We start from the raw sequence: 26,280 nt of genomic DNA, 5'->3' as shown, positions 1-26,280 counted from the left end.
GTTATTCTTGATTTTTATTGAATAACTGTTATTATAATTGTTATTCTTGATTTTTATTGAATAACTATTATTATAATTGTTATTCTTGAATAACTATTATTATAATTGTTATTCTTGATTTTTATCCAATAACTATTATTATAATTGTTATTCTTGATTTTTATTGAATAACTATTATTATAATTGTTATTCTTGATTTTTATTGAATAACTGTTATTATTATACTTATTATTATAATTGTTATTCTTGATTTTTATTGAATAATTGTTATTATAATTGTTATTCTTGATTTTTATCTAATAACTATTATTATAATTGTTATTCTTGATTTTTATTGAATAACTATTATTATAATTGTTATTCTTGATTTTTATCCAATAACTGTTATTATAATTGTTATTCTTGATTTTTATCGAATAACTATTATTATAATTGTTATTCTTGATTTTTATCCAATAACTATTATTATAATTGTTATTCTTGATTTTTATCCAATAACTATTATGATAATTGTTATTCTTGATTTTTATTGAATAATTGTTATTATAATTGTTATTCTTGATTTTTATCGAATAACTATTATTATAATTGTTATTCTTGAATAACTATTATTATAATTGTTATTCTTGATTTTTATCCAATAACTATTATTATAATTGTTATTCTTGATTTTTATCCAATAACTATTATTATAATTGTTATTCTTGATTTTAATTGAATAACTATTATTATAATTGTTATTCTTGATTTTTATTGAATAACTATTATTATAATTGTTATTCTTGATTTTTATCCAATAACTATTATTATAATTGTTATTCTTGATTTTTATTGAATAACTATTATTATAATTGTTATTCTTGATTTTTATCCAATAACTATTATTATAATTGTTATTCTTGATTTTTATTGAATAACTATTATTATAATTGTTATTCTTGATTTTTATTGAATAACTGTTATTATAATTGTTATTCTTGATTTTTATTGAATAACTGTTATTATAATTGTTATTCTTGATTTTTATTGAATAACTGTTATTATAATTGTTATTCTTGATTTTTATCTAATAACTATTATTATAATTGTTATTCTTGATTTTTATTGAATAATTATTATTATAATTGTTATTCTTGATTTTTATTGATTAACTATTATTATAATTGTTATTCTTGACTTTTATCGTATAACTATTATTATAATTGTTATTTTTGACTTTTATCGTATAACTATTATTATAATTGTTATTCTTGATTTTTATTGAATAATTATTATTGGTATCCCACGACTCGGGTTTGCGGTCATCTGTGAAGGAAGATACATTTTAAAATATATCGACAATTATAAACTGATTCACTTACGCGTCTCGAAGCTAAAGCCCAGCGTTTGATTCGGTGGGGTATGAATGGGGGGCTGCAGGAAAGCTTACCCGCCACATTTTCGACTCAGTGACAAAGCAGCGGTATTACGGCTATGGCCGCAGCAGGACAGCCAGTGGCTGCCACAGTCCAGCGGAAAAAATCAGAATGGGCCATGGCAGTAGCAAGACGCTAAGGCCACAGCCTCCCGCGACAGGAATCATGAGCCGAGGGGCGCACGGCATCGTTGTCCCTTGCGCAGGAGCCGGCGGGGAGTTCGCGATGTCGGCCGGTCATGATGGGCATATCGGTATCCACGGGCTCGCAAGAGGTATTACTGGCCACTGGAGGGGGCAACCTGCTAAAATGAAGAGAAGAGCTAAATAAAGCAAATGTTACATAATAATACTCTACCTGGCAGTGTAACGGGAGGGGATCGCGGCTTAGCAGTTTGTGGCCAGAGAGGGTCTCGGCCAATAGAGGAAGCTGGAGGAAATACAAAAATATAAGAAGAACCAAGAAAAAATAATCAATGGAAAAGGTGATTAGGGGGAGAAACAAAGAAAGCTTACCCGGTCAAAGCCTATAAGGTACAGCATGGTTCAGGAGGGAAGACGATGTCGGTAATGTAGGCACCTGCGAAGCATGTACGTCGTACGTCGTACAAAACTGCAGATAAATGAATAATGTACCAGCTGCTGGCGCGATGCACGCGATCATGGATGCAGTTTTGATCCGACAACACCCAACTGGGTAAGGGCACTGCGGCGGCCCGGTTCAAAAAGAGGGCTCACGCGCCATCTGATTTAAAGTGGGAAAATCACCAGAGCGGCGCAGGATACGCGAAAGTGAAGGCTAAGCCTTGGGCCGCTTAGAGAGCCAGAGCCGATGACCCTGGGATACAATCCCGTTTGAGACATGTTCTGTGTATGAACTGGCACTTATACATTATACTGATTAGTGGTTTACCTCGCGCCGTTTAAATAAAGCGGGCTTCAGTGGTCGTTTTTTTTATTTGTATTTTTACGGTAGATCAGTTTATAATGGTATATTTTGTCAATTTCATCTATCTATTAAATTTTATTTTCAACGTTATATAGAAATCCAATTAAAGCAAGTGTTTAAAATAAACCAGCCAATTAGAAAATAGATTCACTAATCGGATAATATTATGTGGGCATGGCTAAATGTTCCATATAGCTAGTAATATTCCAGGGAATATCAAAAACGAGGAATATGTAAAATAGAACTTGAATTAATCAGTACCTTTACGGTATATTTTTCAAATGAGATGGTATATGTCGGTATATTTGCGAGGGTCGGACGGTGTACTTTAACGATAAATCCGCGGTCACACTGCAGTGATCTTCTTGCCGGCGAAAAATAAAAACAAAATAAAAAAATATGTTTGGGTCGCTTGCAAATTACCTTAGCAATGTTGAGCGCTGTGCCGAAGCCTGCAGTGGTCAAGCTCTGAGCGACTTTCTTTCACTGCGCGACGTTCACGTACAGAACGACAAGCTGCATGTTGCCCAGCCGGAGAAGATGGTGGAGCGCTACTTGGATGCGCCACTGGACGAGGTGGTAGGCGCCCATCTGAAGGTGATCTATTATCTGGCGCAGAACCCGACCAACTACATGGAGGCCTACACTCAACAGGCGGCCTGTTGCTCGGCGGTGGTGAAGCTGCTGCAGATGATGAAGGACGAGAACTGGTGCCTCCCGGTAATGTACCGCGTGTGCTTGGACCTGCGCTACCTTGCCCAGGCATGCGAGAAGCATGGGCGCAGTTTCACACCCGGCCAAATACTGGAGAAGGCAGCAGACTGCATGATGGCCTGCTTCCGAGTGTGTGCCGCCGACGGACGCGCTTCCGAGGAGGAGACCAAACGCCTAGGGATGATGAACCTGGTGAACCAGCTATTCAAAATATATTTCCGCATCAATAAGCTCCATCTGTGTAAGCCCCTCATCCGAGCCATCGACAACTGTGCCTTCAAGGACACCTTTCCACTGCCCGAGCAGATAACCTACAAATACTTCGTCGGGCGCCGAGCCATGTTCGACTCCAACTACCGCATGGCCGTCGAGGACTTGTCGTATGCCTTCACCCACTGCCCGGACCGCTTCGGCAGCAACAAGCGTTTGATACTAATCTACTTGGTACCTGTGAAAATGCTGCTTGGCTACCTGCCCAGCAAGGTGCTACTCCAGCGCCACGATCTGCTGCTCTTCCACGACCTGGCCCAGACCCTGAAAGCCGGAAATGTCAACAAGTTCGATGAGATTGTACGCGAAAACGAGAAGGTGCTGATCCGAAGCGGCATCTATTTGCTGGTCGAGAAGCTCAAGTTCATCGTCTATCGTAATCTATTCAAGAAAGTGTTTGCCATCCGCCAGACTCACCAGCTGGACTTGGGCGACTTTATGACGGCGCTGCAGTTCGTTGGCGTTACGGACGTGTCCCTCGACGAGACGCACTGTATCATTGCCAATCTCATCTACGAGGGTAAGATCAAGGGCTACATCTCATATGCCCACAACAAGCTGGTTGTATCCAAGCAGAACCCCTTTCCTCCATTGATATCAGTGTAATGCATTTGATGGAATTTCAACATTATTAAGTTAATATGGATATCCATATGAATGGATCGACTCTAACTAGTAATTATTCTTAAGCGATTGTTTGATTGAGCGGAAAGCTTTTTATAATATAGAAAACACCAGCTGCTCAAACTTGAATTTTGACTCTTTCCTCTTGAGTACGATAAATTTTAATTAAGGGAGCTAAATTCAATAAACGGCATGGGGTCACGGCTCAAACTCAGATTTCAAAGAATTCGATACGCGGGAACAAACATCAATAGTGTCCCTACTTCACTTCAATTGAAGACTGGGACAGAAATAAAAAGCTTATTGGAAAGGCATGGCTCTCCTGGTATGGAATTGGTATCGAACTGGTGGCAACGCAACAGTAGAAAAACGATTAATGTGAGCTGACAAGCCAAACAAGTATTCATAGTATAGTGTATTGAAGTTAAGTGTTTTGCCAACGATAGTATAGTGTATACCTGCAGCTCTTTGCGTATCTTTGAAATCGGTATATTTCTGAGGGTCAGACCGTATACGTTAGCGGACATACTAATTTTCTTGCCGCCATGTCTAGCTCACACACATTTTCTAAGATTTTTCAGTATTTCTTAAGACGAGCTATGGACTTAACATGAGAACTTAAAATTGGCCCGTCTCTTATGATAAAATTTTGATTTCAAAGCTGACGGTCCTAGCTAGCTAGTAATATTCAACCGAATATAAAAAACGAGCAATATAGGAATATTTCAATACATATAAATATACTGAAGAATATTTACGGTACATTTTGAAATTAGTGACGTATTTTCGGTATTTCTGAGGGTAAGAAGCTCATAATGCAACGAAAACATGAGTCGTAATTTTGAATGGGCTATAGAAAGGGGTATGGACAACCTTACACGCGTTGAAATTTCTGGGCCGTTCTGCCTGTTGTCCATACCCTCTTTTTCCTCCCTTTATGTAGCAAATGTGTAGAAATGTGTAGCAAACGTGTAGCGGTGGCTGGCTATAAAAAATAAAAAACTAAAAATAATAGATAAAGTAATACCTGGTAGGTGAAGTGTCACATTCGTATCACAGTAGTGTGTGTCTGGTTGTTTGAAAACTATTGACGTGCTAACCGGAACACTGACATAGCCGGCGGCGAGTTGTCATTGATATCGTAAAATCAATATTACTAATTTTGCTTTGCCTTCCACATGACATAACAAATTTACGTGCTTCCAGCACCCGGAAACGACAGAAAATTCTAAACACGTAGCTAAAAAGAGCGGTTCGTTGCCCATTGCAGAAAAACGCCGAGCAGAACTGTAGGGTCAGCACGGCGACGAAGCAGCACAAGAGGCAACACAACGCAAAATCGCACCGTCGTACCTGGCACTGCGTTTAGAAGAGAACACCATAGTAAACACAAGAGGCTAAACACTAGACATGTCTGCACCGGTCATTGTCGAGGCCACGGCCAAGCAAACTGCCACGGCAAGTACTCTTTTACACAAACACACATGCATACAGTGCTCATTTTAATAACAAATGCTCCGCATTGCAGTTGATTTTCATGCACGGCCTGGGGGATACTGGGTAAGTTTGCGCCCGAAGCAATAGTTGGGCGTTCGAATTAATCAACGTTGGTTCTTTTTAGGCACGGCTGGAGCAGTGCATTGGCCGCCATCAGACCTCCTTTCATGAAGGTGATCTGTCCGACAGCCCCAACACAGCCAGTATCGCTAAATGCTGGCTTCCGCATGCCCTCCTGGTTTGACCTGAAGACGCTGGACATTTCCGGGCCCGAGGATGAGCCCGGCATACAGGCAGCGCGCGACAATGTTCACGGCATGATTCAGAAGGAGATCAGCGCTGGCATTCCGGCCAATCGCATCGTCTTGGGCGGCTTTTCGCAGGGCGGAGCCCTAGCTCTCTATTCGGCGCTGACCTATGACCAGCCGCTAGCCGGCGTTGTGGCACTCTCGTGCTGGTTGCCGCTGCACAAGAAATTCCCTGGAGCCAAGCTGAACAGTGAGGATGTGCCGGTAAGTGGAGTCGACGCCGCGCAAGTAGCTGCTTAACTAGACGCTACCAACATTGCAGATTTTCCAAGCGCACGGTGACTACGACCCGGTGGTTCCCTACAAGTTTGGCCAGCTAAGCGCCAGTCTACTCAAGTCGTTCATGAAGAACGTGACCTTCAAGACATACAGTGGACTCTCGCACTCGTCGTCCGATGACGAGATGGACGACGTGAAGGTGAGTGGGGCGCTGCACGTGCCCGCTTGAGACTTGCTTGGCAATATCAACGCTAAAGAACTTCATTACGCTCATTATGCTCTTCTCCATTGCAGGACATAATCAGTAAATGGGTAAACTAATTTCCAATGCACTTAGACCGTACGACCCCTGAACCCGCCCGTTGCATTCCACTTGCGTAGCAGCAACAAAATCCAGAAAAAGAAATTACACGAAGCAGCTGAACATAATTTAAAACTTAGTGAACACCGACCGCAGTAAGAGAGTCCCACAGAGAACTATACAACATATTTAGAGAGTTCACACGGTTGTAGCGTAGCCCGGTTATGGAAATTAGCACCTAAATCAATTCGAAAGCAATCAATCAATCAATACACACTACAAGTACACGCGTAGCTATACTTAAAGAGAAACGAAATGCCAAAATACAATTGTGTCGAACAAGCAATTAGCGTGGCAGAACCAGAACCTGCAGCTGCCGGCGCCTCTGGATGGGCTGCTGAGCGTTGAGGAAATGAGAGAACAATTTCTTTGATATTCTTTGGCGGCTAAATTATTTCGGTTTAATTATTTGGGACATATGCGTATTTGAATTGAAACTAATAAAGCTATATAATCCACCAAAAGGAACAAAGTTGACGTGAGCGCCGCATAATTGGTTTAAAAATTCCTTGAATTCCTGAGGATCACTGTATCTCACGTTCCCGGGCAGACTCGACTACCAGCACCTGCGTGTCTTGGCAAAGGATGGCGATGGCCCCTTCCAGGCTACTCTTGCTGTGCTGGCAGTCGGGTTTCGGGCTCGATTTCAGAAACGTTGCCGAACCAACCCACTAAAAGTATTTGTTCATTGAAGCTAACACAAAACTTGTTATTTAACCATTTTTCATTTGATTCTTCGTTTCTTGTCTTGTTTTTTTTTTTTACACAGCAACAGACAAATCATCTGTAGAGTCGCGGCCAACTGGCTACAGTTTATAATTCGTACCGCTCACTTGTTAAACTCGTACTCGTACTCGTACCTATGGCAATAAGCAATCCGATTGTTAGCCTAAGAACCTGGCTGGGCAAAAACAAATATACTCAGAGTCCTATAAATGCATACGTATTTCATTTGCTAACACCGTAGACCGTCAGCACCACTCACCATCTTTCATCTATATATTTGCAGACACATTGGGAGGGCCAGAGCATGGCTAGAAAGGCGCAGTGCTGTCAGATATCGTAGTGGCACTCAGTGTCGGTTGAAGGTAGTTGAAGGTGCAGTTGCAGTTCCTTCCACAAATCAAAGCTCCTAGCTACTCCTCTCCCTAGTCAAGAAATCAGCTGTGCCCGCGATCCCTCCAAGCGCAGACGTCCCACACTGAAAGAGAATTGTATTTTAGTAATTATTTTGTACATACATGCATACACATACACATACACATACACATACACATACACATACACATACACATACACATACAATGAACTTGGTACTATGAACGGCTGTCCTCACCTGGTGGCGTGACAAGAAACTTATTCGCTAAAGCGAATAGCCAATAAAGTTATTTGACGCTCTCAACTTGAAGAAAACTCAATCGAAATCGGGGTTCCAGATGATAAATTGAATGCCTTACTTCGTCTCGGATGCAACCAATGACATGGATTTCAAATAAATTCATGTCGGCGCCCTCAAAGGTAACCGGCATTATTCAAATTTAAACATCAGTATTAAAAAATGCTGAGTTTGTTCGTTTGCCAACACTGGCGAAATTGGGAGGCATCTACACGTTCAAGCACCATTAAGCTTTTATCGTCATATTCATCATCTTCTTCCAGTTGAGGAATTGAGACCAGATATAAGAAACCTATTGGGAAAGCTGCTCTAATTTGGCTTTTTAGTCGATCTGGTAGCAGCGGAGCGGCAAATAAACGGTACAACCATACCTTGGAACTACAAGTTGGCTGGTCCAAGAAAGCTCTGCGTGTTGGTAAACATCCACAGCTCTTCGTCTAATAGTACTTGCTATCTTTGTCTTGCAGTGTAGATTGTATTTGAAGTCTGGTGTAAGACAATATATGGTTCAATCTTTTTAGAAAAGCAAGGTAAGGCTCTGTTCTAAGGAGAATGTATATTGGAAAGGTAAAACGGTTGCTTGTTTCTACATCATGAATTAATTATTACTTGTGGCGAGATGATCAATTTTAAATAATCAGACAATTAAAGTTTAGAGATTAGAGTTTGAATAAATACAATGTATACATATGGAAAATATTTTCAATATATGTCCCTATATTACGTATACGCGTATGCACTCGTACCTTTTGTGCGTTCTCTAGCCGTTCAGATCCGCCTGGCTGTGAGTGCGCGACAAGCCCCCCAGTCTATGCGTTGGAGCTACTCCAGTCCCTGATCTTCCCCCAGAAGCACACCAACGAATCACTTGAATGTGTACATATGTACATATGTATACAAAATGCCAAACCGCTGCGAAGTGAGTCTGTCGCTGGTACTTTTAATTTGAACTGCCAGTAGTCCCCAATCCGCCGCCCAGTGAGGTCGCGTTTCCGTCTACCCATCGAAGTCGCGTCGCTTATCCTCCGGCTGCCCTGCCTCAAGCTCAAGCTAACTCGTCGCAGCGAAAGAAACAAAGGCGCAGAAATAAATTGAATGTAAGAAGTGAACCTGAGAAAAAAATCAATTTTATCAAAGCAATATACAATGCCCGACAACCAAATCAATTTGCGTATTTTTACGGGGAAAGTTTTGCAGGTTTTTTGTTGTGTTTTTGTTTTGTTTTGGAGGAAGTTAAGGTGGAGCTTGCCTGGGAATTTATCATGGCATTGCAGAGGAGCATACATTGCAACAAGAAGTACTTGCTGCAACTTCGTCATTCTCTTATCTAAATATACATTGAAGACTAAACATACATATATATATTGCCATATCTCGTCATGAATTCGGGGAACATGCATGTGTACTTACCGATTACCGCAAAAGGAAATTCCAAATAATTGATAGGATCCAAGAATCTGCATTCGCTCGAAAGTTAAACAACAGCATAGTAATATTATTATTATTCAAAAGTCGAGCCGAATCAGATATGTACTTGGGTCGTGTGGGAAATTAAGGCCGATCTCGGCTCGTGATTGATCGACATTTACTGTCAAAGCTTCAGATTGAACGTCGCATCAACGAGATAGTACGAGTATCATTTTATGACGTCTGGTTAATTGAAAATTACCTGCAATTAAATGCAAAGTGAATTCATTCCTCTTTGTCGACATGGCTGCATTACAATTTTAAACGGCGCCCTTTATCTTTATGGGAGTAATTATTGCACACGTGTACACAAAAGTGCTTCTCCGCGAGGATGTTCGCCCATTGATTTTTCGGCACTGACCCATGACGCTCTAAAGACACTCAAACGCTCCTCTGTGCGGGGGTGGGAGGTGTTGCACATGCAGACCCAGATCTGGTCATTGTGCCCCTCAGGACGGATGGCACCTGACGCGCCTACTGTCGGGAGGGATTGGAATGCGTACCTCGTAATTGTCGGCGCTGAAGTGCGATGCATGTGCATCTGAATACAAGTCATGTACATATGTACACGTGTAACCATATTAGTCTGAGAAACAGAATATTTTTAATTAAACCGGTTCATTCAGTCAGGGTTTGGGCATAACCCGATCGATTAGTTCAAATTCAAATACTTTTGACGGGAAGATGGAAGATATGTGTATGTACGGATATGTAAAGATATTTATATATATATTTTATGTTTTTAATGATATCAAAAACGGCTGACTGAAATTCCATATAGTTGGAATACGAGAAATGCAAATCGTTTTCTTTAGAATTATTAAATATCTGCTGCCAATCAGTAACCCTCCGAATTTGAGTGTTTATCATAATATGTATTTCAAAACAAAACCTTGAAAAGTCTTGACATTTATGCAAATTATCCATCTTAATTAGAATTCAACATTTTACCAGCCCATTCCTCTTTGTGATCCGACTCCAGACTATTTTCTGTACCGCCGACTAAGGCTATTTAATGACTCCATGAAAGGGGGGATTTTGAAACCACTCAGAATGCTACGATGATTTATTATCTGCCAAAAATCTGCCATAATTCACCAGTGCATATTGTTTTTGTGTATTCTCTTCCTCGTGAGACACTCGTAGTATTGCGGAGTCGAGAATTAGCTACTTTTTCTGTATGCTAAACAAGTTGTCGGGGGTCAAGACACTCGCCAAATCGATGATTGGCTGACTTGACCTGACGTCACAGACTGGCCGACACAGAATTGAGAGTCGCAGGCCCAGAGCCGACCAAAAATTAGCATTAGCCGCTGAGCTGCGCTGAGCATGATTAGGAAGGGGAGTGTATACATATATAAACATTCAATTATCCATTCTATCAAGAAGCCAAATCAATCCTCACACCGTGTATTTCCTCGTTGAGAGTCGCTCTGTGCTGCTTAGTCTCCGTGGTGGCGAGGGAAGGAGGCCTGGGGAGGCCCCAGGTCCCAATGTAATTCGGTGTTGAGAGGCTTCGTCTCCAGAAACCAGAACGGGTTTGGGTTCTTGACTCAGACCAGACGGTGCTTTTGTTTTCAAGCCAGCCGGCGCCAGGTGACTTTGCAGAATCAGACGCCGCCAAATACATTTGGTCGGCAAATAAAATGGAAAACATCTCCGACTTAAGACCATGTCTACCTGCGTTACGATTTTAGTAGGGTCAGGGCATGAGGCGACGAAGCTACCGATATTTATTTACATCTGATTGTACATTTATTGTTGTCCAGAACCCACACGACTTGGAAGGAGAGCCTTTGATTCATTAATTTTACTTTGTAGCGATCTTATCTCCAAAGTCGGAAGCGTGAAAAAATGCTAATAGAATGAAATCGTAAATACACTTCAGTTAGTTGTGTGCTTATGTTATAATCACCTTCGGGCGGAACGACTGGAAACTGTGACGGGAAGACGTGATCGATCTCTACGATAAGTACACAGCATCTCGAACCAAACCCAGTAGCGGAACAGTCGTGATCTGTCCCTCAGCTTGATAAATGGATTTATCTGTAACTCAACAATACATACAATGCAAATATGTATTCGTCGCGTGGGTTTCTATTTGGAGGAATCGACTGTGCGGGAGTCTTTTATCCACTCCACGGCGATGCGATATTGGTCCTTAGGGAATTCCAATGAGAGCTTTCAGTGTAAAAAACCCGTTTCGATCGGTTCGAGTCGGCTGTTTCATTTTGCTAATGAAGGGACGGCTTACGACCCGAACCAAAGGAGGGGAAATGTTATGCCCGCTGCAGCATCTGCTGATTGGCATTTACAATCCTTTCGCGGATTATTCCTGATGGTATCTCAGTAAAAATGGAATAAATATTGTCGATTTCCAGCAGGTTTGCCGTGGCATTCATTAACATTTAATCGTACACTGTAGAGTTTCAATTGGTTTAATTATTCACAATGCCAGCATCGAGTAGCGATGGGGTAAATTGTTTGATGTAGGAATAAATGAATTGCTTTACAAAAACGTCTCTTAATATATAATTGGCATTTGCGTAATCTATGAATAAATTTCATACAATGTAAACAGGTCTTCAAGAAGCTTTCAAACCCAGTTCGTGGTCTACCAATAATCTTTCTTTCTAAGCAGCCAAGTAACAATACTTATTTACGGCTGTACGAGTGGTAAAACTGTGCCCGGCAGCTGATCGGCCATAGACTTTCCCCCCAACCGACACTTACGGCTCGGGCAATGAGTAAGCGTAGGCATAGGTGCTATTCCGAATGCCGTTCTTGGTCGCTCCCGCTCCGTAGTTGTCTCCGGCTGATAAGGCGCCAAGAAATGTTCGACCAGCCTGCACACACACATGGCCAGATGTGAACTTGGGGCTAAAGAAATCAGGGTCATCAGCGGGTACGAATCAGTTCTGATAAGTCCCACGGATCCTTGCTGCTATTAATGGTATTCCGAAAAGATGTTTGTTACATATTATATACCAGAGGCCCGCACATGTTCTGTTTGCGTTTGTGTTCGAAGACAGCATGCACATAAGATAGGGCCTTGTCGATGTTTAAAGGATAAAGGGGATTCCCCCAATGAGCAGAGACGACTTGGAACTATTTTTGAAACTTATGCGAATCTCTGGTTGTTTTCCGGAGAAACATCTACCTGGCATACGTAACAGCTGATCCTATAGGTCTAAGGCTAACCCAAATCGCTTTGTGGAATACCATTACTGTTATGGGTGCTACGCTTCTTATTTTTATCAAAATCTATAATGATTAATTTTTATTTTCAGCGCGTAATCGACGCACACGCCGACGACAACAAAAAGAGCGATAAAAAAGAAACAAGGTAGAGAGAGATCAAAACAAAACGAGCAATAAATCTGGAAGAATGCGTGCCAGAAACGCATAAAGGGAAGCAAAGACAAAGACAGAGACCACAAACAGAGAACGAGAGAGACATAGAGAAAGAGAGAGAGAGAGAGAAAGAGGAGTAACACTTGAACAACAATAAACCATAACAGCACTCATAAGAAATACAGCCGATCCGATCAGATCCAATCCATTCCCATACCCATTCCCATTCCCATTCCAAGTCCCACTTTGGTGCGGTAGGTAATGACACATTCGGAAGGCTCGGCACGTTCCTAGACGCCTTCGAGCGAGTGGAGCATAAATCAGAGCCATCAGATCCATCAGAAGCGAGAAGCCAGACCCTCACCGTACCACCAACGGCGTATATCTATGAATAAATGTATATGCGTGTCCCAAGGAGGAATTAAATAACAATAAACGAATCAATTCGAAATTTAAAAGCCATGGATCAGGCGCGCACCCTCCTCGCCAGGCAGTCCAAAGATGTGGAATTCCAAGATGTCTTCTACACGGTCAAGGAGCGGACCAATTTCTGTGAGTATTCAATATCACTATTCCTAGTACATCTCTATAGAGTCTAGCACTCTACCTCCCCAATCGCTTAAGCTTTACCAGTTCCATATTTAAAGGGCCGTTTTCTCTATCAGACCCCATTGGAGATTAAACAGGTCTTGACATTGAAAGATATGTCCCTTGTAAACTGAAAGAATGTGTTCAATGTGGCAGTAATTGTTCAAGATTGCTAGACACTGAATAAATGCCGAAACGGCCAGAAAGACTTACCAAATCTGTCCCTGCTGAGTGGCATTCGGCCCTGCTCCACAGAGACCTGTTCATAAATGTGCAATTTATAGCAATGCATAATGGTAGAATGGAGTCCTTCACTCCATGTCGCAAGCATTGCGACTCCATCCGAGTCCAATGTTAACTGTCTGTCCATAAAGTAACACCACGCCAAAGAGCTACAGAGTTGGCACGAAATGTGTGTGTTGTGTGGATGTAGAAACCTTTTCTATTTGCTCACGTCAGCGTGGACTTTGGTGGTTTGTTTTTTATTCGGTGTTTGGTTTTATTTGCTCTGTGCAATGTTTTCATCTTCGACGTGTAACAGCTGCGCTGCCTTTGCCCCTGCCTGCAGGGGCTGTCGCAAGTAGTTTCTGGCCAAGCGCTAACTGGCCCATAATTATACGGACAAACGGCCACTGAGTCTGAGCGAGCGATTTTCGGCCTTTTGGTCTCTTTCGGTCTCCATCTAATGTCCGTTGCACAACGGACCACATTTTTTTTATTGCTATTAATTAAAAAAAATGTAACTAGACGCTGTCCGCTGTCCGCTGTCCGCTGAAACAGTTTACGTTCTGGGGCCCCTGCAACTGGTTTCCTCATTCCACAAGTTCAAACTGCGGTACGGACAGAGTCCGGCATGGTACCTCTTTCCCCGCCTGCCATTGACACAGATCGAACGCAAATTGCAATTGAAAATGAAATGGAATTAAATTGAATTGAATTATGCGATCCACTTGGCAGAGCCTCAAGTTCTTTACACAATTCGCTTTAGATAGAAAACGAAACCCAAACTAAATGAAAGTGCAAGTGCAAGTGCAAGTGCAGTGGGCTGGAAGTTGATCACTTCTCAAGGCTGAACTTTTTGAGCACATATAGGAGGAGATTAATCCGGCCCAGAAGGCACTTAAGGCTTCACGAATGCGAATCTTACTTTGTCGATCTATTGCTTATACTGTCACTGAGTTTGTCGTTGCGATTACTTGGGTGCCGGTTTCGCACTGACCGGATGACCTATGATCTGGTAAATTCGTCAAACGGTGATTGTCGAATTTCCATAAAAATCTCTTCAAAGATCATAAAATAGGAATGCAATTAATTGAAATAAGAAGACTATATTTCGTTCGAAAACGGGTGGCAACAGAGTTTAGAGAGGACATCACGTCCAACTCTTCAAGTCAAAGTCTAAATTTGTATCATAGTGGTTCGACTTATGGAAGTACAACTGTATATTTATTAGTTGTGACGCTCTGGCTGTACTTATTTTTGCTTAAAAAGCCGCTAGAAAGTATCTAATGCGCTCTGCAAAATGAGGATAGACATCCAGCCTGTCTCTGTGGGCAATTCCTCTTGACAAATGACACAACAAAAGCAAAGCGCCAAGCACAAGCCCCCTGGAAGTGCACATTTGCAATGATTGCAATTGATTTGCTGGGATAAATCCGAATCCGAATCCGTAATATGTCTATGTAATCAATTCGGAATGCCTCAAGCCTAAAGGGGAAATGCTTGTGCAACAACTGCCCAAAGACTGATTTAGTGCTGGCCGGCCGATGGCGGCTTCCTTGTCGCGTTGCGGAGTCAAACTCAAGTACAACTAATGATTAATTATTACTCATACGCCATGTGTGCAATGTGCAACTCAAACGAAGTGCGACGTCGATGTCGATGCTGCCGAAGTTGTCGTCATGAGGAATACATGGAATACAATAACAAACTATCGGATACAATTGCGTACTTGTACTCGTAAATACGTAGCATATCAGCGCCTAAAAGTGTTTCTGAAAAGTATTTATCTTCACGCCCACTTGCTGAAACACTGTACTTGTGTGGGCATACGGTGCACGCTCGATATGGTGTACCACACGCTTTCTGATTAGGGGCAAGCAGCTTCCATGTAGCCGAGGGTTCATTCCCACGACCGTTCACTGTACGTGATTAATTTATAAGTGCAGATACACTGCCGCTCCACTTCCTCAATGGGCCCCGCATTAATGGAGACACTATCGCAGTTGCCCGACCAACTATGGCGACAACACCATCATCCACATCATCATATCATCACATCGCCATCGTCAACGGCAACAATTGCAACTACAACGGCAGCAGCAGCAGCAGCAGCAGCAACTACCACAACAACAACAACAGAAATAGCTGCAACAACATTATGTTGACGCTCGGTGAAAAGCGAAAATTGCCCAACATTGATTGAATAATTTTCCCCTCCAAAAACCAGCGTCGCCGGTCGTTGCTTTTGGTTAGCTTTGGACACGTTTTGTTCCGCGACCGGGAGGCGAGCAGCCTGCGCTTTTCCTCGATTCGGACGACCTGTGCGCTCAGCCTGCCCCGCCCCGCCGCCCGCGTTGCCCCAGGGGTAATGTTCGGTTCCGGGTTTGCCGCTGCGAGTCAATGTCCGGTCATATCCGGGCCACGGGGTTGAGAGCTTTACTGAGGGAGTGCATGCCAGTGCCCTCGCAGCGACTCCATTCCATGCTGCCATCTCGCATTCACGTACACCAGCTGGGGCATTCAATTAGCAGGTGATGGTCGTTTATATGGCGATCTATATTTATCCATTACATGATCTTAGCTAAGTCCGATCAAACACATACGTACGTACGAGTATAGGGGAACTATGGATGTTTGAACCAATTACTGAACTTGAACTTAGCATGGAGTGACTTTGAATCGATAAATACTATATTAAGCGGTTACATGGGCATAGACACATCAGTTTGTGTTCCGTCTATGCACAAGTGCAGTGCGGTCAAGGCTCAGGTATCTAGACGTAGCACCGCCCCCCATTTAGGGCGAGTTCCCATGAATCACCTGCCGAGTATACTAATTAGTGTGCGACTAAGTGCGATGAATGCTAGGGATCCTACTGACGGGCCACTGACGGGTGGGCGAGGCAGCCGACTCGATCGAGACCCACTAGATTCCCTTTATACTGAGCAAAGGGTTGTCTCAACTGAGTTGACGAGCTAACCTTGAAGCCTGCCATAGTGTGAGCGGGTGACTCAGAGTGGAATAGGGACCCACATCACATCGCAGATCGCAACGCAGATTTCAGGGAATCAAGCGAGACCGACAGATCCCGTCGTTACGAGTGTTATTGGATATGTGTGTGTGCTGCATTCCAAGTCCCACAACATCTGACAGACAAACGCGATTGTCATTCTAATGAAATTGTGTTAATTATCGCATCAATTAGCGGATCTGGAATTGGCGAATGCCGCCAGTGTCCAAGATTTGTTCTGGCAATTAAAGAATTGTTTTCGTTCAAGGCGCTTTTTCGCTTTCAACGCGAACTGCAGTGCAAATCAGAAAGCAAAATCCAAGGCTGAAAGGTGTCGGTGTCCCGACTTCAACCCGAGTGGAGTGCTCTCCCAGCCGCTTAGTCAGATCCGCAATCTTTTGCACGCCTCATTATGTAACTCACGTAGAGTCGCTGGAAGGGGAAGCGGAAGGGAAGGAGGAGGGGGGATCGAAGGTGGTCGACATCCAAACCGTAAGAAGCCCACGCGTGGGGGACTGTTCTGCTGAAAATAACTTTTGCCGGCTGCGTGTGCCCAGAACTCGGACATCGCAATGCGGCAAACAGAAGTGCTCTGTGGACTAATTGATATGTAGGCTCTGCCTCTGAAAAACACGAGCTGATAATAGGCTTAGCGGCAGCGGACGGTGTCTTGTCACTGACCTTCTTAAATCCGTACTCCAACGGCAAATCGGTTGCGCCTCGAATGTTAATTGGGCGGCGTGAAAAATCTCCACGAGTGCCAAGAACTGGGTTAGTAGAGCCGCTTGCTGCTGGTTGCTTCTATAATTGCCAGGGTTCCAGGATCTCCGCAGTCTCCAATAGGAACTCTTTAATAGATCATCTAAAGAAATACGTCGAAATACTATTCTCTACTATTAATAATCTCTGTGAGACATTGACATTGAAAATGGAAATGCGGGAGCAGCCGTACAATGCCCTCACCGATAACCTCACCCTCTCACCGACTAAACAATAATCTGCCACTACTTCCTGGGAGGAATATTCTGGGCAAAGTACGCAACACGCCCATTTCCATCTGAAACACCAATAAACAATATGAATAATTTGTTCCATTCGTCAATCGAACCGAATCGTTCCTATGGCAGCTTTACAGTTGTTTGGAAAAACTTGCTTTAAATATGCATACTAATACCATAGATTTGATGCATTCTCGCCGAGCTGTATTTACGACTGCCAGCTATAGTATATACATATCTCCTTTGCACCATTATCATCGCTAGGACCGAATCTGGCATTGACTTATATTACGCCATATCTGCGTTGGGACTGACTGACTGACTGAGAGTACAATGCAGGTCAGGTCCGAGCCGCGATTGCAAATGAACACAGAAGCGATGATATGGCATCTGCAAGATCCAGCACGGATCTATTATAGGCACATGTGGATGTGCCCCAGCAACTGTCACCATCCCATCGACGGGGCAGCTTTGCTAATTAGAATAAATTAAAGCCCGCGTTGAGTGGCGGACTGGCTTAAATGACTGAACAGAATTCGGCGATCACACGACGATCATGGCGGAGGCTGGTTTCGGTTTGACCAGTCATGGCATCGGAACATAGCCCGAATCTTTGAAGCCCATCATTTGGCTTCGACGAAATCTTTTCGCTGTCAAGGCATGACAAATGATTATTATAATGATTCGACAGTCATACAGTCATGCCAATTGTCAATTGCTCGACCTGTGTCTGAAGTTCTGTCTGATTTCCAAGCGTATCTAAATACATATGTATGTATCCACCAATAAGTGAAAGCGATATGATCTGTCCAGTTGACGACATTGGCCCATAAAAATATAGAAACTTGATTTGAAGCCACTATTCTGCTTCATTGGCAAACTCTGAGTGGAACAACCAGATTGAGGAACAATCGTGGGTACGTCACGGTGGGTTATAGCTCCAGACGACTCAAGAACTGACTCACAAACACTTTCACTTCCTCCCCCTTTTTGTTTTTTGTTTATTTACTTGTTTTTTATTCGTTATATTTATACTATACGAATTCTAATCATATGTGTGTATAATCTTGAATGTCTTGATCTATGTATTTCCAGTGCGCGTAACTCGGGAGCGACAAATTTTGAACGGCGTCAGCGGAAGTTTCCGAAACGGCCAGCTGTCGGCCATCATGGGACCCTCGGGAGCTGGAAAAAGCAGTTTGCTGAATGCGATTTCGGGTTTCAGGTGAGAACAATAATGCCAACGAGACCTGACTTTTGACGGATGACAGCACGAGTGTAACACAGTTTGAGTATCATTTGAACACAACCGGTTCTGGGCTGCACAGACAGAGATTAAGTTGTGTTTTGTTTCTGATTTGATAAGGCCGGTCTTGCGAACCGTAAACCAAAACCCGAAATTTTAACATCGCAAAAAAAATCATCTATAGCAATCTTCCCTCACAAACAACATCAAAGTTCCAGAACCTTTCCAATCAATTCTGTGCACGTGATGGATCGCATCGTGGAACTTTTCCAAAACAAAACACGCTCCATTTGCGCAGTCATGGACAGAGGCCCAATTCTAGGTAAACAAAGGCCCTGGTGCACAAATAAAAACAAATTCGAAGCTGGGGCCCCAACTAAAGTCATGTCTAGTCAAAACAGAAGTACGAGTATAGGTATATAAATACTTTAAAGGTGCATGGCTGCTTTATAATTTCAATATTTTCACGAGTGTCTCGATTCGATGATTACCTATGTACATCTCTATCAGATTTTCTAGCATTTGTCATCGGAGTCATTTCACAACCACACTCTGTTTTTGCTCTTACCTTTTGGTTCATAATCGTTCGTCGGTGCGTTTTCCTTGCTGCATTTGCTGATCCTTTCCTCCACACTTGAGAAGCCGACGATTCCGTGGTTTCGTCGGAGGGAGAAACGGTGTCGGCAAGACTTTTCTAGCACTCAAAACAAATACAAAAGAAAACACTATTTGACCATTCTCCCCGCCTTATTGGCACTATTGGAGGCAGTGTTTGCTCCGCTGACATTTGTTGCACATTTTGATATTCTTCACTTTCCGCACTTTTCGTTTGTCGATCTGCCTTTTCGTTGCCATTTTGCCTCTTGCTGCGCTCCCGCCCTTGATCCAGCACATGTTTAGCGCTAAAAAACACCACACTTCATTACACACGTGCGCAGCATTTTAACCATTTGATGGAAAAGCACACTTGGACCGGGTGAAGCGAGGGAGCGGAAGAGATGCTCGCTCTTTCCATGCTCTCCTTTTTCTGCTCTTTTCCGCACACAATCAATCTCTGTCTCTCTCTCTCTTCCAGGCGCGACGGCGTTACGGGGTGCATCAAGATGAAACGGGATAATGCCTGCTACATCACTCAGGACGACCACCACCAGACCCTGCTGACCGTCGAGGAATTGATGAACCTCTCGTGCGACCTCAAGCTAAAGCAGCGCCACAGGAAGGCCGAGGTGCTGACAGAAATCCTCGAGAATCTCAACCTGAACCACCGCCGCAACGTGACGGCGGAGAAACTGAGCGGCGGGGAGCGTAAGCGGCTCTCCATTGCCCTAGAGCTGGTGGACAACCCGAACATATTCTTCCTGGACGAGCCCACCAGCGGGCTGGACGAGGTGACGGCGGCCCAGTGCATCCGACTGCTGCGTGGCATGGCCCGCGAGGGACGCACCATCGTCTGCACTATCCACCAGCCCTCCGCCACGATCTACAACTGCTTCGACAGCATATACGTGCTGGCCAAGGGACACTGCGTCTATCAGGGCAGTCCTCGGGCCACCATTCCATTTCTGCGCCTAGCCCAGCTGGACTGCCCACGCAACTACAGCCCCTCTGACTACAGTAAGTTATTCATTCTTCTCCAGCAAGAACTCCTCTCTAACTCGGCTTTTCGCTCACCCACAGTCATCGAACTGGTCGACGCAGAGGACGGGCACCTGGTGCCGGCGCTCAGCGAGCTCACCGAGAACGGCAAGCTCATCTACGTGGCCAGCCAGGCGGACATCGTTAATCCACACCTGGAGTCGCAGCAGGCTGTCACCACGCTGTTTGTGGAGCAGCCGAAGCGTCCACTCCTGCCAACAATCTTCGCCGGCAGCGCCGTCTCCACCGATGGCACTTTGATGAACGGCGCTAGTGCATTGCTGGAGCAGATGAAGGCCTTCTCGCGACGCATGCACAACGGGCGTCGTGATATCTCCGGGGTGCGGCAGTTCGTGGTGCTGATACGGATCATGATGCTGCGCATAATGCGCGCCCGCCTGGCCCTGACCATCCAGCTGTTCCACCACCTGCTCTGCGGCCTCTTCTTCGGGATGATATTCTTTCAGCTGGGCAACCAGGGGGCGCGCATGTTCGATCATCTCAAGTTCTGCATTGGCGCCGTCCTCATGATTGTCTACACCCAGGTGATGGTGCCCATCCTTAGCTGTGAGTCGCCTCAGAGGGCCCTTGTCGAGCGTACCCACTGACCTTCCTCCATTCGTAGATCCCGCCGAGGTTAAGGTGGTCAAAAAGGAGACGTTCAATCGATGGTACACGCTGACGCCCTACTATATGGCGCTGACCATCTCGCGCCTGCCGCTCCAGGTGCTGCTGAACATCACCTTTATGATGGTCACCTACTGGATGTCCGGGCTGCCGGATCAGATCTGGCGATTCGGCATCTTCGTCGCAGTCGGCCTCATGATCTCCCTGGTGGCCGAGGGCATGGGCCTGGCCATTGGGGCCACCTTCAGCATAACAGTAAGTTCTGCTAAGCGAATGAATATAGTGCGAACGATCGAATAACATACACCTTCTCCATCCCTCTCTGCAGAACGGCAGCGTCGTGGGTCCCATGATGATTGCCCCACTGATGGGACTGGCCGTGTACGGCTTCGACTTTGCTCCCCAAATCACAGGCGCCATGAATCTGCTGATGAAGTTCAGCTATGTGCGCGTCGGAGTGGTTGCCATGATCCTGGCCGTGTTCGGGTTCCAGCGCGAGGATCTGGACTGCGACGATATCTATTGCCACTTCAGCGATCCGCGCGTGCTGCTCAAGTTTCTCGACGTAGAGAAGGTCTCTCTAATGCACCAGTTCGGCATACTGGCAATGCTGATGCTCTTCTTCCGCATCCTCATGTACATCAGCCTGCGCAAGCGCTGCTACGCCTGAACACAGCCACGATCCTCGAGCCACGGGGCCCAGGGCACTGATGAATCTTATTCCCTTTGTAGTTGTAGCCAATGTCAACGCTGTGATTGTTCGATTTATGAATGCTTCCATGTATATTGTATATATTATGTACGGCCGGGCATGTACTCACTGTCCACTGCTCATCCATTGCAAATTGTGGTGCGAGTATTTTAACCCTTGACAAGACAAATTTTAGATCTAAGTTTATGTAGCTCTAAGCAGTTAGGATTACAGCCTCACCTTGCTCCTTGGGGCTGGACATCAATCAGCAAAGGGGCCAGCTCCAAGGCGTCTGCACAGTTTTATACATATTGTTTGTGGTTGAAGTGATTTGAATTCGAATTTTACAATAAAAACGAGTGGGAACGCTCTTATACCCAGAAAAGCATCGAGAGAAAAGAGCATCCACGACTGCTAGTTATGTTCTAATGTTTCCACCTGTTTTATTCGACTGCTTTTTATTCTGCTACATCTGTCTTTCTCTTTCACTTCTCACAGCAACACCAACTGTGTTGCTATCTTGCTTCTCGACATGCGGCGCACATTGCATGAGGAATAGTGTGAACGAGAAAGAGACAGAGAATGAATAAGCGTGTGGAAGTCACTGCAAGTCGATTTGTTTATTCTCAGTACAATAATGAATATCTTCGGAAAGGTGGATGCCACAGATAGTCGTCCTTTGTTGGGGCGGAATACAAAATTGTGGTTGTTCTAGCCCTCATAGTCTCTGAGATTTACGCGCTGATCCTTCTGGCTGCTACACACATCCACATGCAACACACAACGAATTATCCCTAAACTCTTCGAGTACCGGTTATACAAATAATGGATCCGACTAGAATCTAAAGTTAAATTTTATAAATGAGGCCTCATATTGATATCAATGATTTATACAAAAAATGTAAGACTACAGATCCACATTGACTCCATGCACTCCGCAGATCTACCGATATCGGTAGCTACATCGACAGTTTCATGCGCTTAATTCGAATCGTGGTGGCCTTACTATTTCTTCATAGTGCCTATTTTCTCCTTGCGCTTCTTAACATGCTTTTTCACCTTGACCTTTCGCTGTTCCGCTTTGGCATCCTTCACAGCTTTCTTGCGGGCCTTTTTACTTTCCAGCGATTCGTCCCGCGGACGGGACGAGTTCTTGAACTTGGAGCCATCGTCGTTGTTCTGGGAATCATCTTCATCTTCGCTTTCACTTATTTGGTCGTCGCTTCCCACGTCCTCTTGCTCGGCTGTGGGCTGCAATACGTCTGGTTGCTTCTGCACGTCCAAATCGGATGTCAAGCCGGTGATTTTCCCATAGATTAGATTCTGCTGCACACCTTGCTTTGCCTTGGCAACATCACGCTCGAAATGACGCACCTGGGGAGGAGATATATGTTTATAAAACAGTTCTCGACTAGAAGCGGTCGTTTGCCTACCTCGTCCAAGCGCTTGGGAATGTAGGTGTTCTGCCAGACGGCCTCATCGATTCTCTCCTGTGCCGTTATGGCATCGAAGTCGCGGTCTTTAATGCGCTCCGAGATGCTCTCCAAGCACTGCTCCATGTTCTCCTCGGTTATCGTTTGGTCGGTAATGAAGTCGAAGAGCTCCTTGACAGTCATGGTGGCTACCGACTTCTTGCGGAAGAATTCCGATATGTTGGTGCAGTCCTTGCGCAAAAAGTCGAATGCATGCGGATGATCGTGCTCGACTGCCTGGCTGACATCGATAATCACCAGTTGGCCGTCCTGCATCAGAATATTGAACTCTGAGAGATCGGCGTGGACAAGGCGGCACTGGTTGTAGATCCGCCACATGATCACCACACAGTCCCGGTATAGCTCTCGCGCCTTCGACGTGCTCAGTTCGTAGTCTTTTAGCTTGGGCGCCGGCCAGCCATCCCGGCCGCAAAAGCGCATAACCAGCACATGGGATCGGAGCAGAATCGGCTCCGGCACGGGCACTCCAGAATTTCGCATTCGCAGATAGTTGCGCATCTCCTTCTCGGCCCACGTGCGAACCATCTTGCGCGGATTGTGCTTACAGTAGCCGTGTCGGAACCGGAACTCGCCGGACACGTACTTGTCGCGGTCCTTAAACACCAGAATGGAGGTCTTATAAATTTTGATCGCATACTCATCGGCGCCGTCTTTGGACACAGCATGGTAGACGTTTGCCTCCTTTCCCGTCGATATGCAGCCGTTAATCTCTTGGATCAGGCCGCGATTGAGTAGCTTGAAGAGTATCATGCGTGTGCGCGGATCCATCACCTGCTCTGCGGTGGCTCGATCGTGCTTATCTCTCACGCGCACTCGATCCGTGTCCTGTCGGCGATCAAAGTTGACTAACCGGTTGGCCGCCTGGGCACTCATGTTCGGAGTCGGATCATATTTCTCCACATTGATGCGTGCAGAGTATCGCCGTAGCAGCTTTTCGTTGGGCTGGTAACTGCTCACACGTGGAGCAGCGCCTCCACCGTTTCCTGCTCCACCTCCAGCAGCAGCTGAACCAGCTGTTGTCATCTGCGGCTGTGTGTTGTGCTTGCTAAAGCCGCTGTAGGCCTCCTCGTACGCATCGTATTCATCGCCCAGCGCGTAGTCGTCGTCTTCTTCATCATAGTCGTAATCCAGATCCTCACCAGCTTCTACTTTTCCTTCTTGTTGGCAGTGCTCATCGCTGGGTTTCGGTTCGTATTTCACGGTGAGAGATTTGAAGTCTTGCATCCACTCCGACTAAAAAGATACGTTTTTGCAATTTGATGTGATACCTGTGGGCTAGGCTTACATTTTTCAGTTCCTCCAAATCCTCCTCCGCGTCGCTGTACTTGTGTAGGTCGTCGCTCATCGTGGGAGAGTATCGGCCAGTTGCAGTCCACCGCACAGACCAGTATATTTATAGCGCACAAACTTTTACCACAAATGTGAAATTTCAATTAAAATTTCGCCAAGTGGTTAAACTCTGCACGTGTGTCGCTGCCGTTCACAGCGGCGCGTTAACATTGTTTTGGTATTTTATGGCAGCGCAGCTGTTGCGCCGTACAACAATCTAGTATTTTCTGATACTGGAGCTACAAGCGTGATTCTTCATAAATATTAAAATTTAAATTTAAATATCAATTAATATATATATGGCACAATGTTTGTGCTGGCCGAGCTAAAGGATACCGTGCGCATTGCGCCGGACCAGTTCAGTGTAAAGTTGGTGGATGCTATACGCGACGAAATCGACCGAAAACTGGCCAATAAAGTATGTTCAAATTGTTTTGTTTTCTTTGGCTCAAGTATAATTTCCGATTTGCATTTGCTTCGTCTATGTTCCTAGGTGCTACTTAACGTTGGCCTCTGCATAGCCCTCAAGGATATCGTATCGCTGCAAGACTCCATTATTCTACCGGGCGACGGTGCCTCCCACACCGCAGTGGTCTTTCGCTACATCGTTTTCCGGCCCAAGGTCGGCACAGTAGTGACCGGCAAAATACGTAGCTGCAGCCGTGAAGGAGTCCACGTGACGCTGGGCTTCTTTGATGACATACTTATACCACATGCCGCCTTGCAGCATCCCTCGCGTTTTGATGAGGCCGAGCAGGCCTGGGTCTGGGAGTATCCCTTGGAGGACGGCGCCAAGCATGATCTCTTTATGGACGTTGGCGAGCCTATCAAATTCCGAGTATCGCGTGAAATCTTCGAGGAGACATCGCCAGTTGGGCCGCCAAAATCGGAGTCACAGAGCACGCAGGGCCCCAGTACATCCACAGCTGCCGCTACCGCTGCGCAGGAAATCAAGACTCCATACAAGATTATTGTAAGCCAGTCCCATTCCTATAGTCTGCACATTAAATCATTCTTGGCCCGTATTTCAGGGGGCTATCAACGAGTCCGGCCTGGGCGTACTCTCCTGGTGGGATCAGCAAGGCAAAGAGGACGACCAGGAAAACGAGGATAATACGGAATACGACAATGATGAGGATGGCGAGGGTGCGTGTGAGGAATGACATCTCCCGCGCTTCTTACACTTTCTGACTACTAAGCATGCATCATGCAACCTGAAATAAAGACGAGTCCAGCTGTTCTGGACCTTCTTCTATTGAGAAAATCACCGACGCAGGAAAATAAAGCAAAAATGCTGGGACATTGTAAATATATACGTAGTGTAGACTGCCTATTAGTTTTACCAGTTTTACCACTGCGATTTCATAGCACACGCTGGTGATTTGAAAGATCAAAATCAAGACTAATTATTGCTTTATTAAAAGAACATTCTTCATGAGTAACTCGTACGTTTAATGTAGGCCAAACAAGGCCATAAGCTCTGCAAGGTCCACGGTGTCCGACTGCTTAAAATCCATTAGGACAAGTGTTTAAGAGCCTGAAAGCCTTTAAACTGTATATGGAAAAGAGTTAAATGCATTTCGGGACTATGCATACTCACCTCAAGGGTCATTTCGATAGCATCTGATTTTAGAGCATATGCCATTTCACGAATGGCTGTAAATAAAGTGTCGTAGACTTCGGGTATATTTCCATTTAAATTCACCAGCAAACTCAACGCTTTATGTGTTTCATTCGGTGCATTCTCTAGTGTTCTGGCCCAGTGACCAAATCTGCGACCCATTGTCAAAATAATTGTTGGAATCATCCGGGAAAATATTACAGATGAAATTGGAAAAGAGGTCTTAATGTGTATCCAATATGCCCAT

General features: G+C 44.7%; 5 protein-coding genes and 2 long non-coding RNA genes across 17 annotated transcripts; 4 read left to right on the top strand and 3 right to left on the bottom strand.

Annotated features, from left to right (window-relative positions):
* Nucleotides 1–1,212: 1,212 nt before the first annotated feature.
* Nucleotides 1,213–2,417, bottom strand: LOC6901543 (uncharacterized). 2 transcript variants are annotated; one of them, XR_004469989.1, is made up of 4 exons: nt 1,931–2,417; nt 1,773–1,844; nt 1,362–1,719; nt 1,213–1,305 (listed from the first exon to the last, which is right to left on the bottom strand). It is a non-coding gene; the product is annotated as an uncharacterized lncRNA (long non-coding RNA). The 2 variants fall into 2 exon arrangements; XR_004469988.1 differs by having other exon boundaries at nt 1,362–1,716; nt 1,931–2,411.
* A 275-nt stretch (nt 2,418–2,692) lies between these two features.
* On the top strand, nt 2,693–4,100 carry PCID2 (PCI domain-containing protein 2). The gene has a single exon (XM_001353870.4). It carries the CDS (start codon nt 2,763–2,765, stop codon nt 3,951–3,953), a length of 1,191 nt encoding a protein of 396 aa, XP_001353906.2. The 5' UTR covers nt 2,693–2,762; the 3' UTR covers nt 3,954–4,100.
* Nucleotides 4,101–4,856: 756 nt separating this feature from the next.
* Nucleotides 4,857–7,622, top strand: Apt1 (Acyl-protein thioesterase 1). 8 transcript variants are annotated; one of them, XM_015187812.2, is made up of 7 exons: nt 4,857–5,001; nt 5,242–5,429; nt 5,500–5,531; nt 5,593–5,980; nt 6,039–6,194; nt 6,290–6,307; nt 7,366–7,622. In XM_015187812.2, exons 2-7 carry the CDS (start codon nt 5,382–5,384, stop codon nt 7,420–7,422), a joined length of 699 nt encoding a protein of 232 aa, XP_015043298.1. In that variant the 5' UTR covers nt 4,857–5,001; nt 5,242–5,381; the 3' UTR covers nt 7,423–7,622. The 8 variants fall into 8 exon arrangements, with proteins under 8 accessions (XP_015043298.1, XP_015043301.1, XP_015043303.1 ...); XM_015187815.2 differs by having other exon boundaries at nt 4,887–5,001; nt 5,178–5,429; XM_015187817.2 differs by having other exon boundaries at nt 4,917–5,112; nt 5,178–5,429.
* Nucleotides 7,108–7,483, bottom strand: LOC26534053 (uncharacterized). Of its 2 annotated transcripts, none has more exons than XR_001453207.2 (2): nt 7,342–7,483; nt 7,108–7,253 (listed from the first exon to the last, which is right to left on the bottom strand). It is a non-coding gene; the product is annotated as an uncharacterized lncRNA (long non-coding RNA). The 2 variants fall into 2 exon arrangements; XR_001453208.2 differs by having other exon boundaries at nt 7,108–7,257; nt 7,342–7,473.
* A 968-nt stretch (nt 7,623–8,590) lies between the features above and the next one.
* Nucleotides 8,591–22,011, top strand: LOC4813242 (ATP-binding cassette sub-family G member 1). 2 transcript variants are annotated; one of them, XM_001353868.4, is made up of 7 exons: nt 8,591–8,849; nt 12,510–13,125; nt 18,487–18,616; nt 19,713–20,251; nt 20,315–20,839; nt 20,898–21,154; nt 21,228–22,011. In XM_001353868.4, the coding sequence occupies exons 2-7, from the start codon at nt 13,035–13,037 to the stop codon at nt 21,567–21,569; spliced, it is 1,884 nt and encodes a 627-aa protein (XP_001353904.1). In that variant the 5' UTR covers nt 8,591–8,849; nt 12,510–13,034; the 3' UTR covers nt 21,570–22,011. The 2 variants fall into 2 exon arrangements, with proteins under 2 accessions (XP_001353904.1, XP_033240552.1); XM_033384661.1 differs by lacking the exons at nt 8,591–8,849; nt 12,510–13,125 and adding an exon at nt 14,948–14,965 and having other exon boundaries at nt 21,228–21,569.
* Nucleotides 22,012–22,190: 179 nt separating this feature from the next.
* On the bottom strand, nt 22,191–24,585 carry RIOK1 (RIO kinase 1). Its single transcript, XM_001353867.4, has 3 exons — nt 24,369–24,585; nt 23,024–24,316; nt 22,191–22,964 (listed from the first exon to the last, which is right to left on the bottom strand). The coding sequence occupies exons 1-3, from the start codon at nt 24,426–24,428 to the stop codon at nt 22,596–22,598; spliced, it is 1,722 nt and encodes a 573-aa protein (XP_001353903.2). The 5' UTR covers nt 24,429–24,585; the 3' UTR covers nt 22,191–22,595.
* Nucleotides 24,586–24,631: 46 nt separating this feature from the next.
* On the top strand, nt 24,632–25,854 carry Polr3H (RNA polymerase III subunit H). Its single transcript, XM_001353866.4, has 3 exons — nt 24,632–24,830; nt 24,906–25,385; nt 25,444–25,854. The coding sequence occupies exons 1-3, from the start codon at nt 24,720–24,722 to the stop codon at nt 25,573–25,575; spliced, it is 723 nt and encodes a 240-aa protein (XP_001353902.1). The 5' UTR covers nt 24,632–24,719; the 3' UTR covers nt 25,576–25,854.
* The last annotated feature ends 426 nt before the right edge of the window (nt 25,855–26,280 follow it).

This window comes from Drosophila pseudoobscura, chromosome X (genome assembly GCF_009870125.1).
Source record: "Drosophila pseudoobscura strain MV-25-SWS-2005 chromosome X, UCI_Dpse_MV25, whole genome shotgun sequence".
In the NCBI taxonomy this organism is placed as follows: domain Eukaryota; kingdom Metazoa; phylum Arthropoda; class Insecta; order Diptera; family Drosophilidae; genus Drosophila; species Drosophila pseudoobscura.
This window is presented reverse-complemented; position numbering and strand designations above follow the sequence as displayed.